Here is a 15594-nt window from a genome sequence, read left to right on the forward strand (position 1 = left end):
GATTGATTAATAAATTATAATTCCTTTTTCCTGTCTCCCTTTGCAACTTTATCCTTTAGATCTAACAAGGGCTGTTTTATAGCTGTGCCTTTATACGTGTAAATGACCTCTGTCTTGATCGGCTGCGGTATATTTGAATGTGATTTATTCCTGTCTAAAATGTAAGGAACCACACATTTGGACCTACATTCTGAGGGAATCTGAACACACACAACCTCATCTCTATCAACAGCTATGGAGTGTTTGCAGTAACAAAAGAAGTAGTAAAAACAGTGGGCTAAAATGCTACAGTAGGGACCTGTAGACACATGTGTGATCTCATTTTCTCTGATTTAACCTTTTAAATCCTGCGTGCTTCTGTAAAGGCTCTCACCCTTTGACCAGCTCCACCACTATGAAGTCACTGCCATCTCCTCGATTGTAGAGAATCAGTCCATCGGGCGAGGTGGTCTTAAACTGGAGGAACAGGTGCATGGAGTAGTAGGCCTGCAGAGTGGGCAGGGTCACGTAACTGGAGCGAGACTTGAAGGTCACTGGGTCTGCCACTATGCTTTTGTAGCCAATCATAGCATTCAGCTCACAGTAGTCAATGTCCCCATTCTTGCACAAGTCAATGTAGGGCATGCCGTTGAAAGTTAGACCCTGCAGGTGCCCGATGAAGTTGGAGGGGACAGCAGGCATGTAGAGCTTCTCTGTGATGATGCCTGTCTCAATGTTATGGAACTCTAGCTGCGTGTGGTCACCTGTGACTTGACCTTCAGAAGGAGACCAATCAGATGAAAGATTTAGGACAACGTGGGCTTACTAAAGCGCTGTTACATGGCTTTGTCTTAAGATCTACACTCCACCATCATGTTAAACACTGTTTTCAAAGCATGTGGAGAGACTGCAAGCAAGTTATTTGATGTTATTTTTTAAGATCAGTCAGAAGGAAAATGCTTTAACGTTCTGCAAATGTTTTTTAAAGTCTCTTGGGAAGAACTGCTGTCACTAAAGTCAGGGAGGTTATGTGAATAAAGAGTATTCCCAGAGTTTCAGTGTTCAGCATGCCTCACACACATTACAGGCCTGTGAAAACTGTGAAAACAGCCCCATCTACAAATGGAGACAGGTCAGAGGTGTGTGTGTGTGTGTGAGACAGAGAGAGAGGTCAGGGAATAAGGTGTACCTTCTGTTGGCTGTAGGTCATCCACTGTTAACTGCAGACTTTTCCCTCTCCTCACCACACGGACTGTGTGCCACTCATTATCATTCAGGTTATTACCCACAAAGATGGTCTCTGGGCCTTTACCTACAACATAGTCCCATATATCGGTTACCAAAGAGTGGAGGAGGAGAGATGGAGGGATGGGGTAATGAAGGAAAAAAGATATTTATATGACAGTGAGAGAGAGAGAGAGAGAGAGAGAGAGAGAGAGAGAGAAGCCCCTACATTGTGGACAGAAAGCAGACAGTAAATAATAAAGTAAAGATCAATTGCTCTGACCACTCCTCAACTCTCTCACACCACAATCACACACATCTGTGAATCACTGACGACCACTTTGTTCGCATTCGTTTTTGAAATCCTATTGAGTAATGACTCAAACAAAAGCCTAGAAATTCAAAATCTATCTATTAGAAGACAAATATCATCCAGTGCAGTGGAGAAATCAGACCATTCCTCATTTATTTCACTCCCAGAACTAAACGGCCATTAAGTTCAAGATATTCATTTTTCAGGAGACATTTCCGAGCTGTTCGTAGATGACCCCCTCACATCCTTCCACTGTGAGACAGTCATTACTAGAATAAAGTCACATAATCAGCAGCATGTGTCTAAAAATGTATCTATCTGACTGTATACGCGTTTGAGATTAACAATCCAGCCCAAAACAAAGATGCCGATCTTCACAGAGCTATGAACGTGTTTAACATTGTGGAACGGGGTGTCATTATGAGAAGGAGAAACTACAACCAACTTCTAAGACTTCACCATACACTACTCACATATGTGTTCATAAAAATGAAAACAATTCTTCTGAAAAGAACAGGAGTGTTGCTGATAAATATTAATTGTACCCCAGTAAACATTTAGCCGTTGATTCAACGTTGAAATAACGTAATGACTGCCGTCTAATCAACGTTCTCTTAAGGTTGAAAATGAAAGTTGAAAAGACGTCCAAACACAACGTATTTTGGACGTCCACTGACGTTATTAATTGGTCCCGAAATAAATTACTTGTATAAAACGCATTTTGAACGTCCATTGACGTTATTGATTGGTCACCACTTAACTACCTTATTAAGATGGAGTTTGGACGTCCATTGACGTTTAAAATATGTCCTTGACGGACAGACTACTTTTAGACCTATTTTGAACGTCCAGGGACGTTCCTTGTTTACTGGGACTGCTTTATTTCCTGAAAAAAGGAATAAAAAGCATTTAATGAACGATTTGACTGGGGATTAAATAAATGAAGAGTAGTCTCAGATTTGAATAAAGTACGTGGGCGTGTGAACAATTTCAAACCACAGCCCACAGCACTGGCCTTAACCGGAAGTGTAGACTACGTCCACCAGAGCGCCTAGTGTTCATTTCCGCCACTAGATGGAGGCACGCAACAAGTCTCCTCCCCCTGCTCTCCCACAGAGTGCTGTCCAGCGCCAGCTGAAATCGAGAGATGCCACGCTGCATATTCATCTCACGTCCTTTCAATCCCCGAGTGTTTTAGGAAGCATATTCAAAACCCGCGGACTGTAAACTCCATTCGAGAAAGCAATTTCTCGCTTGTATCGCCTCTACCTTATCCCATACACTTGTGTAGAGGGCTGGGGTGTTTGTACGGCGGGGGAGGGTCGGTGGGCACTTCGCTTGTCAGCTCTCAGACTTCCGGTGGCAACGAGAGCGCGAGGAGCGGGGCTCCTGCAGGCTTTGTGAATTTCAGGTGCTCACACTTTGACAAGGCGTCGTCTCCTCTCATCACTCGGCCGGCCGCTAAAAGGGCAGGGTGTCATTGTCAGAGCCGCCCCAAGCACGTCTCACTCGATAACAGGTAAAAAATAAAAAGAGGTGCCATTAAAGAACTGCCAGCCTCGCTATCGATTTCCCATTCCTCTCTGCTCTCAATTACTATGAATCCAGATCAGGCAGCCATGAGTCAGCTCAGAATGGAAAGTGGGAAAAAAAAGACATGGATGTGAAGCTTTAAGATGCCCTGCAGCTCCCCCTAAAGGACTCTTTTTGCTCTACAGACCACCTAAGTGATGGTAAAAGGAAGCTGAGGAGGGAGGACGGTAACAACATGGCGGAACGTTGATTGTTGTAGGTTTCACTGACATGACCCGCTTTATTTATTTATTTATTTGTTTTTCTTTTGGTCAGTTTAATCTCTTTATAGCCTTTCTATGCACATTACAACTATTTAAACTCTCTGACAACTTTGAGGCATGAAAAGGCAAACTAGACCATTCCCATTTCACAGTGATCATACACACAGCATAAGGACGCCCTATTCTAACTGAAAGAAGAACATCGTGCTAACTAGAGGCAACAAGTGATGGCAGGATGGGTCATGTGGTCGTTGCTGTTGTCCACACAGCTCTGCATGGGCAGCTAGACCCAGTGGGAGCCTCACAGGGGTCTTTGGCTGCATCACCATCATTAGTGATTTATGTCCAGACTTGCAGCGCAGACCAAAAGCTCCTTCTCTGTCTGAAAAATCACCTCGTTGCCATGGAAGTGGGGCAGATGGCCATGTGTGTCCGGTCACTTTTATTCCCATCTCCCTAGTTGGAGGAAGGGGGCAGAGTTAAATAAGCGGGAGAGGTTGGCACAAGCTGGCTGGAACATTCTGACAGGCCAGGGCCAGCGGGAGAGCGCAGAGAGCACACACATGCTCTCTCTCTCTCTCTCTCTCTCTCTTTCTCTTTCTTTCTCACACACACACACACACACACACAAAGAGAGAGAGAGAGAGCATGCAAGGTCTTCAGCAGGAGAAAGGAGCCAGTCTCATTTAAGAACACCCACATAGAGCAGGTAGAGGCAGCCATTTTGAGTAAGGACATTCTCCATCCAGAATGGAAGCAGTGACTCAGCACTACAGCACCTAATTAGCCACATCTATTTAAGAGAGAGTGGCACAGGTGGGGATCTATGTCATTAAAAGTGGATTAACATCTCTGATTTATAGAAAGTCTACTATTGAAACCCTGCTTTCATCAAATTCTCCAGCGAGAAATGAAACAACAATAAAAGAAAAAAACATAGGCAGCAAAGTTAAAACCTATTTTTGTTTGAGAGTGTAATGTAAATACACAAATACATAATGAATTACACTTAAATTGGTCTAATTTCTTATTTTCTAAAGCAGGTAGAGTTCCTGTACATTTTAGTAATCCCACTGAGTGGTTTGTGAGTGTGTGATGCCCTGTTATGGACTGGAACTTTGTCCAAGGGTGTGTTCCTTCCTTTCGCCCATTGACGTCAGGTGAGCTCTGGACCAATGGCGACTCTGACCAGTATGAAGCAGTTACAAAATATGAATAAATGAATCAACGAGGGGCTTGGTGTGTTTGGTAACAACTGCAGGTTCGAATATTAACCTAATGGATGTCTTGATCACAATATTTAGAGCTATAATTTGTAAAGTGTTTGCTACTATGGAATATAAACCCAGGAATCTGACACTGTTGGTTATTTAGTCAATTCACAACAAAATGAACCAACAAAACAATTTGAACATTAAACATCCATTCATTATCTGTAAGCACTTATCCAGTTCAGGGTCGCGGTGGGTCCAGAGTCTACCTGGAATCATTGGCCGCAAGGCAGGAATACACCCTGGAGGGGGCGCCAGTCCTTCACAGGGAAACACACTCACACCTACGGACACTTTTGAGTCGCCAATCCACCTACCAACCTGTGTTTTTGGACTGTGGGAGGAAACCGGAGCACCCGGAGGAAACCCACGCGGACACAGGGAGAACACACCAACTCCTCACAGACAGTCACCCGGAGCGGGAATGGAACCCACGACCTCCAGGCCCTAGGAGCTGTGTGAGTGAGACACTACCTGCTGCACCACCTGCTGAACATTAAACAATTATTATATATTGTTATATACAATGGTTTTGGCTATGCATTGGTGTCCATATGTTCCTATTTTCTAAAGGGACTGTAAAGACATCCTTATAAAGTAAATACTACTTCAAACACTATACAATGCAGCAAAATTTGTAGCTACTTCAGCTTCATGGGTATGTTAGTTAAAAGGTCATTTTCAAAGTAAAACTTTAATGGTTAGCTTACATGCTAACAGCTTTAAAAGCATGCAGGCTTGATTATATCAGCATTAGTTAGGAGCATGTCTAGTCTGTTACACTGTATTTATTAAGTGCTGCACCTTGGCTGATATCCGGGTCACTGAACGCTTTCTATTGTTCCAGAATTTCGGATGAATAACTCCAAGGGATTAACCCTGTAGTGCTGTTATCCCAATGGAGGGATATAGGGACATTTTCCATCAGAAAATGAGTCCTTTGCTGTTGTGTCCTAACACTTTATAAAACAGGATTTTTATAAAGGGAATTCAAATGTCAAGAAATCAACATGACTCACCATTTGTTTACCCCTATAGTAAATGTCATTATGACATCATAATAAAAACTTTAAAAACACATCCCTAAAATCTATGCTTCTGACAACGCAGAACACAACTACAATCTTATAGCCCAATTCTGCTGAGAGCACAAAGTGACCCCAACAGTTTCTAAATATATAACTTTCATCCTGCTGTCACTCAGTACACATTAACAACCTATGAACTGATGTGACAGCATTCTCTTAGTGCAACATTGTCACCCTGGGGGGAGCCACAGCCCCTAATTGGCATCGGCTTTCTCTCTGTGTCAGTAGCAGAAAGGCACTCGTAAACACACACATACACACACACACACACACACACACACAGACAAACACAACTGCTATGGCGGACAGAGAAAATTAATGAGGATACAAAAACGAAGCGAAAGGCCGCACAATAGCAGGCTGTTAAAACATGCAAAGCCTCTGCTTCTTTCCCTCCTAGGGACCTTAAATAAAATATCTCCTTTTGCTCAGAACCAGAAGTTCCCTAGTTTTGCCTTTTTGACACAGGAGTCAGACAAAATGAAGTCTTGTCTTTGCAAATGTAAACGTTGCTCAAAGGGCAAATGAAGAGGGTAATTGTCATTTTACAAAAATAGATTTTATTGAAAGTCATCACCATTTCAGCACTCATGAATTACCCAAATTATCATGAATAGCAAAATGGCTGCCGCTCTAGTGAAGTGCTTCAAAATGCAGGGAGTAGGAGTCACATTTTTCAGGAAAAAACTGCAGCAAATTACTGAATTTTGTTGTAATTCACAAAAAAAAAATTCAGGTGATCTGCTTACTTCACGACTTGCAAAACAGCCGAAAGTAAACAAGAAGCACACATTAGTGTCAGCCTCTTTGTTGCGTGAAATGTTAAAAGGTAAAGTCTCAGCAGGGGGCGCAGCAGCAAGAGCTGATTCCATCACTGATGTGTTTATTAGACGGAGACCTCATACCCAGTCTGTGCTCTTCTACCTAGCGGCGGTTTTGTGGTACAGTGGTGTTTCCTGCAGTTTCCCTGAATACTTGTGCAAACCCCCTCCCAGTCTGGCCTCCAGCATGACACCTCTCTCTCTCTCTGTCTCCCTCTCTCCCCTTGCACACTGCACTTCAGCACAGTCCTGTGTAATTATCTCCCAAGGTGCCTTGCTGTGTGGGTGGGCGTATGTGTGCGAGGTATCCGCAGAGGACCCTGACAGCTCTCCTGCGGCTCCACATTTCACACACATCCTGCAGCTGGATCCTGGGACATTCTGCAGAGCCTCAGACCCCCTGACGCTGTTCAATTCTCAGCTCCCTGCTCCAGCATGGGCCAGGGGCCTTGCTGTCCCACTCAGGTCTCTAGTCACATGCTACTGGAGCTTTCTATGGGATGGTAAACTAGAGGGAAATGTTATCAGTTTGTGATTAAAGAGTTTCTTAGGGTAAAAACACAAATATATCATAATGCTTCATTCTGGACACCTCCATAAGTCAGTATCTCCAGTGTCCCTAGTGGAAGGAGTTTTAAACACTCATGATTTCACAGATATATGAAGATAAGGTGTCAGACTAACATGGCAGAAGCCCACCTTCAGGGAGGAATACTCGTCTTAGAAGAATGTGAAGCTAATGAAACGTTTCCTGTGGCATATAATCTGACTTTGTAGTTGCATAATAGTATGCAACGAATGAATGAATGAATGATTGTGTGTGGTAACAACTGCAAGTCAGAATATTAAACTAATGAATGTCTTGATCACAATATTTAGAACTATAAATGTGTTTGGTATTCACATGTTACTATTTTCCAAAGGGACTATAAAGTCATCCTTATATAAATACGGCTTCAAACACTAAACAATGCAGCAAAATTTGTACCTACTTCAGCTTCGTGACTATGTTAGTTAAGGATTTCACAGAAATATGAAGATGTCACACTAACATGGCAAAAAACTTGATTAAATAAAATGTAATCTGTGGCATATAATCTGACTTCTTAGTTGCATAATAGTATGTAATAGTTACATAGACAGCTGTGTAAGATGTGAAACCACAGGCATTAGTCATGAAACTGAATGTTCAGTTATTTGGAAAATCATCCCGATCCATACAAAATGATAGTAGGACAGGACTTGGTTAAATCTGGACATCTGGATTTAGGCTCCACATTTAGTTGTTTCATTTTTGCATCCCTTCAGACTTCCTCATGCTTCGAAGTTAGAAAAACAAGAACTTCCAGAATCCAGCTAGTCAGGGTAAGATCAGTTAATTTAAGCTAAAATATCCTGCAATTTTAACAAACTAAGGTTTGCTGAAACAATTCTGAGCCAGATGCTATGCTATATTTTTTACTGCTGATCACACACTAAAAGGCTGTATTTGTTGAAATGAACACATTGATGATACTGAAATAATCCCAATCACGTTTAAACTGTTGACCAACACATGCCACGATAATGCAAAAAGTAAAAAGTAGATGCAAAAAATAAAACACTTGGTATACGTCTAATGCCGCTGGCTGTAATTGACTCGAGGCTACACAGCTCGGCATGGCAAGCTTAAAGCTGGTCACTTTTCCACTGGCAGGACTCCACCTTGAAATGGACCAGGTGACGTCGCAAAACCAGGTCTCTAACAGGAACCTCTGGCTTTTCAAAAACCACAACAATGGCTGAGAAAAATTTAGATGCTGTTTACGCATCATGCATTCGTGTGTTGCCCACCCCCATTTCTCACAGATCAGTTTTACTTGTTGCGCATTCAGCTTTCACTGGAAATTTTTGTCGGCCACCGACCCAAGGAGCATATAAACCTCTTCAAAACACCTCGAGGTAAAGTTACGAGCTGCCGTTGTGAGTCCAATAAAAATAAACGTGAAAGCTGCTGTAATTTAAGAGATTTTACAAGCAGCGAGTTTGTGCTCGATTTGAATGAGCTCTGCATTTTGTGGTGATTGACATGGCTCTGGCCAATCAGAGCTCTGCAGGGTTTACACGTCACCATTTAGTACCAACTCGGCACGGTTGGAACCCCGGGGGGAGCTGGGACTGAAAACCTACTCGATTTCAGAGACCAGGTACCAGATTTGGCCAATGGAAAAGCAAAAGAGCCGTGCCGAGTCGAGAAGAGTCGTTAGAATCAGAGACAGAAACCTATATGTTGTTTCCTAAAAGCGTAAAATATGCGTAGAATTCCCCTGTGCTGCCTTTGTGAGATAATCACAGAAGATAATATAGAAAACTGTAGACTTCAGCATCAAATGATGAGATTCAGATTTTGTCAACATGTTATGGAGACTTCATTAGACATGGAGACTGAAGAGCAATCCTGTGTGCTAATGGCTATCTTCACAACTAAACATATTGTTTCAACTACAATTAGGTAACTCTATGATTATTCTGTTATTGTTGGTGCATCCTGGATCCAAACAAAACTAGTCCCAACTAGAATTAAATAACTTTAGCCTGATAATTAGCATTCCTGTGTGGTTTAGCTAGCTGTCTAGCACATCTTTAGGTTGATGATCTGTTCACTGGGTCACTCCATTCCATTTTTAAAACTGCTCATGTTACATTTTTGAATGAAGAATATGCAAAGTCCAGGAGAACTGATAAAAGTCAGTGGGAAAAATGAACTGAATGAGATTCTGTGCCTCACTTCCTGTGCCACTTTTAACTGTTGAAGAATTTGCAGACGAAGGCTAGTTTAGCACAACTGAGAGTTGTGAATATACTTGGGGCAGAGCTGCTGTAATAAAACCCTGAAGCAGATACTGCAGGATTCAGATTTAAGGAGCTTCATGAAGAATATCCCATTAGAGGTGGAACGTCCCATGAGCCCTGGACATGCTGGGTAGCTTGTTTGAGGGACAAACCTGAGCTTTTTTTAGAAAACAGGAGATCCGTGAAAGTGGCAGCTTCATCGACAGGAGGTTTAGGGTTCAGTGCCCAGTTGGGTGGTACAGGAACAAAGTCCTATTCTGCCCAGAACTGAGCATCACTGAGACAAATTGGGTTAATGCCACAGTGATGGAGCAGCATCCTGTTGAGGGGACATAATTATATGACCATCTGTTCTAGCACTCAGAGATTAGGCCGGCCAGAGACCAGGAGCTGAGCTTGTGATATGTGTCCTTCTAAATGGCCTTTTAATGCTTTTCTCCTGCTTTGAGACAACTTTGGTGAAGTAAAAACAATTGCAAACTACGCACAGATGATACACACACACATACACATACAGACACACACACAAACACAGACACACCGAGCGAAAGAGAGAGAGAGACCATATGAGACAAAATGGCTGTGGTTTCCACTCGTTCCCCAGTGTGTGACTTGCTAGTCCTGTGAGTGCCAGCACTCTCTCCTCTGTCCTCTGCACTATTTGCATTACAAATGAAACACAAGCGTCGCCGCTGCATATTTATGAGCGCGACCATTCCGGTAAGTGGCAATGCTGCTGCATATTTATAGAGGAGGTTGTTTCAGTGAAATGAGGTTCTTTTGAATTCACATGAATCTCTCATTTCAAGGGAAGGATGCTCCAAACGCATCTAAATGTCTTCCACTTGTCAACCATAAATGTGTCTCCATGAAGATTGAGCACAAGGTGTTATTAAATCAGCATCCGTTCAATAGGAGCTTCTCCTGTGTGTGTGTGTGTGTGTGCCAATGCCAGTGTGTGTGTTTGTGTGCGTGCACATGTTTTGCTCTTCCTGCCATTATTCCACAATGGCAGCAAGAGCACATAAACATTTATAAAGGAATTCTGAAAAATTGGCAGTTCTCCATAAGTAAAAATTTTGAATAGAAAAATCAGCCTGCATTTGTTTATATTTTGGCTTTTTAATTCTTATTTAAAGTCAGTGTGTTTCCTTTCAGACATCTGAAGTGAAGGTTGATGGTAAGTGTAATGTGTGTAAGTAGGTATAAGGTTACATAAAGACATACAGTGGTTGGACAATGAAACTGAAACACCTGGTTTTAGACTACAGTAATTTATTAGTGTGGTGTAGGGCCTCCTTTTGCGGCCAATACAGCATCAGTTCGTCTTGGGAATGACATATACAAGTCCTGCACAGTGGTCAGAGGGATTATAAGCCATTCTTGTTGCAGGATAGTGGCCAGGTCTCTACGTGATGCTGGTGGAGGAAAACGTTTCCTGACTCGCTCCTCCAAAACACCCCAAAATGGCTCAATAATATTTAGATCTGGTGACGGTGCAGGCCATGGGAGATGTTCAACTTCACTTTCATGTTCATCAAACCAATCTTTCACCAGTCTTGCTGTGTGTATTGGTGCATTGTCGTCCTGGTACACGGCACCGCCTTCAGGATACAATGTTTGAACCATTGGATGCACATGGTCTTACTGGTGCAAAGTGTAATTAATGAAGATTGGCCACCAGGCTGCTCCAATTTAGCTATGAAACCTCCCACACTAAAATGACAGGTGTTTCAGTTTCATTGTCCAACCCCTGCACATGTTAAATAATCAAGCAAGAACTCAGTGTCACTGATGCAGTTGATCTTAAATATCTCCAAAAATCACGCCCCCATGTGGAGAACTATCAGCCTGCTAAACTGAGTAAGTGATTAAAGTAAAATTATAAGTATCTTACAATGGTGACAATTTACTAAGGCAGTGTTCATTAGGCTCATGAAACCAACACGAGTTTATCAGTTCACTTACAGTTCACTTCTCTACATAAGTAATGTTTTTAAATGTTTGTTCTAGTAGATGTGGTCTGATATGAATGCTGCTTTGATCAAGTTTAGTCAAAACCTATGTCTGGGCCAGACATTTTCTGTCATTCTATCATTCTTTCTGTCATTCTAATCAAGTACTCTAACTTGATTAAAAGCCATAGTAATTCTCCCTTTTTTAACAGGCCTAGCTGTCGAGCTATGTATTATTATCAGCATTAAGCCACTGTGATATTTTCAGCGTCACATGAAATACACATTGTCAACTTGGCATCACATTTGGCAACCACTATGACAAGTAATGCCCACTGGAATGAATATTTACACGTGTTTATAGATCTGTCAGTGTCTCGTAGCCTCACGAACAAGACCCTACTGTAAAGTGTAAGTTGTATGATTATAATAGGGTGTTTGGATATATATGTGGTAGAGAAATAACTGTGTTTAATACAATTCTGTGGAAGGTGGTGGATGTAATGTATTTGGATATATTTTTGAATATATATTTCCATATATCTCCATCCTTGATACTGAATTTTGCATTTCTTTGCTTTATCCTGCTTGCACATTAGGACGCCTGAGCCCAGTGAAGGCATCTGTGTGTGTGGTGTGTGGTGTGTGTGTGCTCTCCCCTCTGCACAGGGAGGGAAGAGAAGGACAGGCAGCCCCTTGAGAAAGCTCAGCTGCGTTCCTGTCTTGGGCATTTTCATCAGGTTAATGCGGATCACTGAATTATTGTCAAATTAGCCAATGCACTTAGTCACTGTGGGATCACTAGTGCACTGCCGAAATCCCAGCAAAGCAAAACCCAACCATATTACTTTACACACTGTGCCTTGACTTTCATGGACAAAAGAAAAGAAGATGATGCCCCTAAGTAAATTCCGGAAAAGACGTTTTACTTTGCCTCAGGTGATTTTGTAAAAGGTCAAGTCCTTGAAACCGACGGCCGCTTTTGATTGGTGGAGAAAAGCAGGCTTGCCTATTAGAGGAAATAAATGAGAACACGGTTGTTACTATGCAACACCAAAAGTGGGAATTTTTCTGAAGGCCACATTCGTCTGGGACTGTCAGAAGAGGAGGAGGGCGACCGTTGCTTTCACTTTGAATGTGAATGAGCAGTCGCAGTTTGAGTCACTCAAAGACACAGAAATGAAGGAACAAAGACACACTCACACAAACAGAAACAGGAACAGGCCTCCTCTTCGCGTGAGACTCACGAGGCGTTTGCTAATTACCGAAAGGCCTTTAAGAAAACAGACATCAGGACAAACAAAGTGGCGGCACTGTTCAAAAATTAGAGGCGGCAAAAGGAATACGACCACGCCGTACACTCGCCATCTCTCATCGTGCATTCGTCTTTTCTCACTCTCTCTTTCTTCCTCTCTACATCTCGCCTTGCAATCTCTCAGCCTGACATGTCCCTTTCTGCTGCGAATTTAATGAGAAAACAAACAAGAAAACAACTCGCCACAGCTCCCCCCGCTTTGAAAGAGAGAGCGAGAAAAAAAACCCTGCTTGTCCTCATCCCTATGAATGAGTGCAGTGGGAGAGCAAAGGAACTTAAAAGAAAAGAGGAGGGCTGGGGGAAAAGAAAGGGTGTCTGGCTGGAAGCTGGAGGCTGAGAGAGGGGATTTGAGAAGAGGCTCTCTGAGGAAATGATGTGCGCTGAGGTTTGCTGGAAACAGCGAGCAGGGGCTAGAGTGTGATCTGTGAGGGAGAAACTTAATCACCACTCCTTCATAGCCACAGTCAGCTTCATTTCTCGCCGCTGCTGCTTTAAAATGGCTGCCAGATGCACTGTGGGCTCCAGTGAGCCTCCGGGCTAAACACGGGGAGCTCTACCTGGCTGCTCTGGTGGACAAAAGAGCTACAGCACAGAGCTAGTCATGTATGTAGCATACAGTCACATGCAAAAGTATGGGCGCTCCGGGTCAAATCATGTTTAGCTGCTATTCGAAGGTGAAAAATACTCATACATCTCCCTTAAAAGGTATGTTTTTTCAAGTATGCTTTTAAACTGCACTAAAACGTACAGAGGTCATATCTAAGGTTATTTCCTGTAGAGACTAGAAACTCAAGAAAAAATGTATTTGAAAGAGGGGTGTCCTGACTTGTTTCAAACGACTGTATGTTGACATTTCCAATGGCTAAAAAACCTATACACACACACACACACACACACATACACACACACACATAAACATTCATTCAGAGCATAGTTCATTCAGCATTTGAGAAGCGGCTATTGGACAGAGGGAAATTGAAGAGAAGCACTTACTGGCATTACAGATAGTCCTGATACAGTCTAGATGGGGGAGAACAGACAAGATGTAAATTCAACCTTCAAGGTATAGACTGCAGAAAGCATTTCAAAAATCACAAGGTCCACAAACTGGGGACGGACACACAAATGGCACGGACCGGCGAGGATCTGTTACACTGATCAGACACTCTCTCTATTTCACTCCCTCTCTTTCATCCGCTCTGCCTCCTGTGTGGGGATAATGAAATCCAGGTGGAGGGAACACACTATCACATGCCGTCTCACACGGCAGGCTCATGAATATTCATGCCCGCGCCCCGGCCTGTAATATATTTAGAATTAGGGAAATTTGGCGAGTATAGAAATGTGATTATAGCCGGATCCATATGAGTCTCTGCACTGCTTGAATATTCAGAGATAATTGATTAATTTCTTTTCTGGGGTAGCTCAGCGAATGGCAGCGGCAGAGAAATAGAGGGAGTTTCTGTAAAAGAGAGAGAGAGAGAGAGAATCTAGCCAGCGGAACAGCGTGTCCTCGCCACCGGCGCTTCTGCTGCTCCAGTATGCACATTTTGTTTTGTTTTTTTTAAAGCCTTCCCTTTTAATGAGCAGAAATAGATGAATTAAAGAATGACTGGAAACATTTCTTAAGACTTTAGGTCTGGAAAGGGCTGCTAGGGTACAGAACAGAGATGGAACTCATGTGCTTGGCGAGGCACACTGCAGCAGAGCGCCGGAGCATGTCCACCGTAAAGCTAAAGCCTCTTGGGAGTGGAGCTGAATTCAGAATGCTTTTCTGGGCAAAAATGAAGGGGGAAAAAAAAAAAAAAAAAACACTCGCAAGCCCTTCAGTCCTTGACTAGCAGAGTCTCTCCTCTCACCTGTGAGGAGAACACCATACCGGCAAATAAGTATTCAGACACTGTACCAAATTGTGTTGGCCCTCACATAGTGCAGTGTGGAGGGCAGTAGGCTGACCAAGGTTTCTGGTCAGTCTTCTGTGAGGGGATGCTTGTGTGTATCGGAGTGTGCTGACGGAATATATTTCTCCAATGCGGCAGCTCATATTTCCTGTCAGCTGTGTTTAAAGCCTTCGAGCTCCCCTCCTTGAAATTCCCCTTATATTTCTTAAATTATTTCCCACTAGCAGAGAGATTCAATAACAGAGCGGACCCCAGTAACTGATACCATGATGGGGCAGGTGAGTGAGGAACGGATTTGAATTTGATGGTTACAGTAGGGAGAATATTTTGTAAGTTTCAAACATTAACTTACACAATGTACCTACATAATGTATTAGATAATATTTCTATTACACTTTATTCAGCAGTTAGTTAACAGTAGTTACATTGCTCAAATAACACTGCCATAAAAGGGTTTGTCTGATTCAAATGTAATTCTAAAGCAACAAACGAATGTATCTAATTAAAGAAACTGTATAAATATGTAATGACAAAGAGTCTGTAATAACTGTAGACTTGCTGTTTTTCAGCTTTTTCTGTTACAACTGCTACTCCCATGTGATCCAGCCTTAGAAAAATGATTCAGGAATAACCCCCTAGTGTAAGTACTATTCTTTCATTACAAATACTGTAATGAATAGCACCACTGAAAGTCTTCTCTTAGAGCAATACAGCTGCTTGTGTCCTGACTACTGTAATGAATAATACGTCTCATTTTGGTTCACACTGCAGAGCTGTGGGTACTTTTATTGCTATCTTTTGCAAAGTGTGCGTCTGGAATGGGGGGTGGGTCGATATTTTTCATGCAGCTGCTCTATGGGCGAGTGTGTCCAATGATGGAGTGGAGAGCTGCGAGATATCCAGAGCAAATCACAAATCCAGCTCCTCTTTCTCTCCCATGAGGCTGAAGCCCATTGCGTGTCGTCAACCGCAGCGAAAATGTGGTCGCAAACAGCCAGAGAGCAAAGTGTGCCCACCCTAACAGGGAGTGCAGTCCCCTCCGGGCTGTGGGGGGGGGGGGGGGGGGGTTGTGTATGTGTGTGTGTGTGTGTGTGTGTTT

General features: G+C 42.8%; 1 protein-coding gene across 12 annotated transcripts in view; it reads right to left on the minus strand.

The window, feature by feature from the left end:
• Positions 1 to 15594, minus strand: part of nrxn1a (neurexin 1a) — a 189157-nt gene that overhangs the window by 70221 nt on the left and 103342 nt on the right. For all 12 annotated transcript variants that reach the window (XM_066664960.1, XM_066664959.1, XM_066664955.1 and 9 more), the window contains 3 exons: positions 13588 to 13614; positions 1169 to 1291; positions 374 to 755 (listed from right to left, as the gene is read on the minus strand). In XM_066664960.1, the coding sequence (XP_066521057.1) occupies positions 374 to 755; positions 1169 to 1291; positions 13588 to 13614 (532 nt within the window). The remainder of the gene's footprint in view (positions 1 to 373; positions 756 to 1168; positions 1292 to 13587; positions 13615 to 15594) is intronic.

The sequence above is a fragment of the Hoplias malabaricus genome, chromosome 3 (genome assembly GCF_029633855.1).
Source record: "Hoplias malabaricus isolate fHopMal1 chromosome 3, fHopMal1.hap1, whole genome shotgun sequence".
NCBI lineage: Eukaryota > Metazoa > Chordata > Actinopteri > Characiformes > Erythrinidae > Hoplias > Hoplias malabaricus.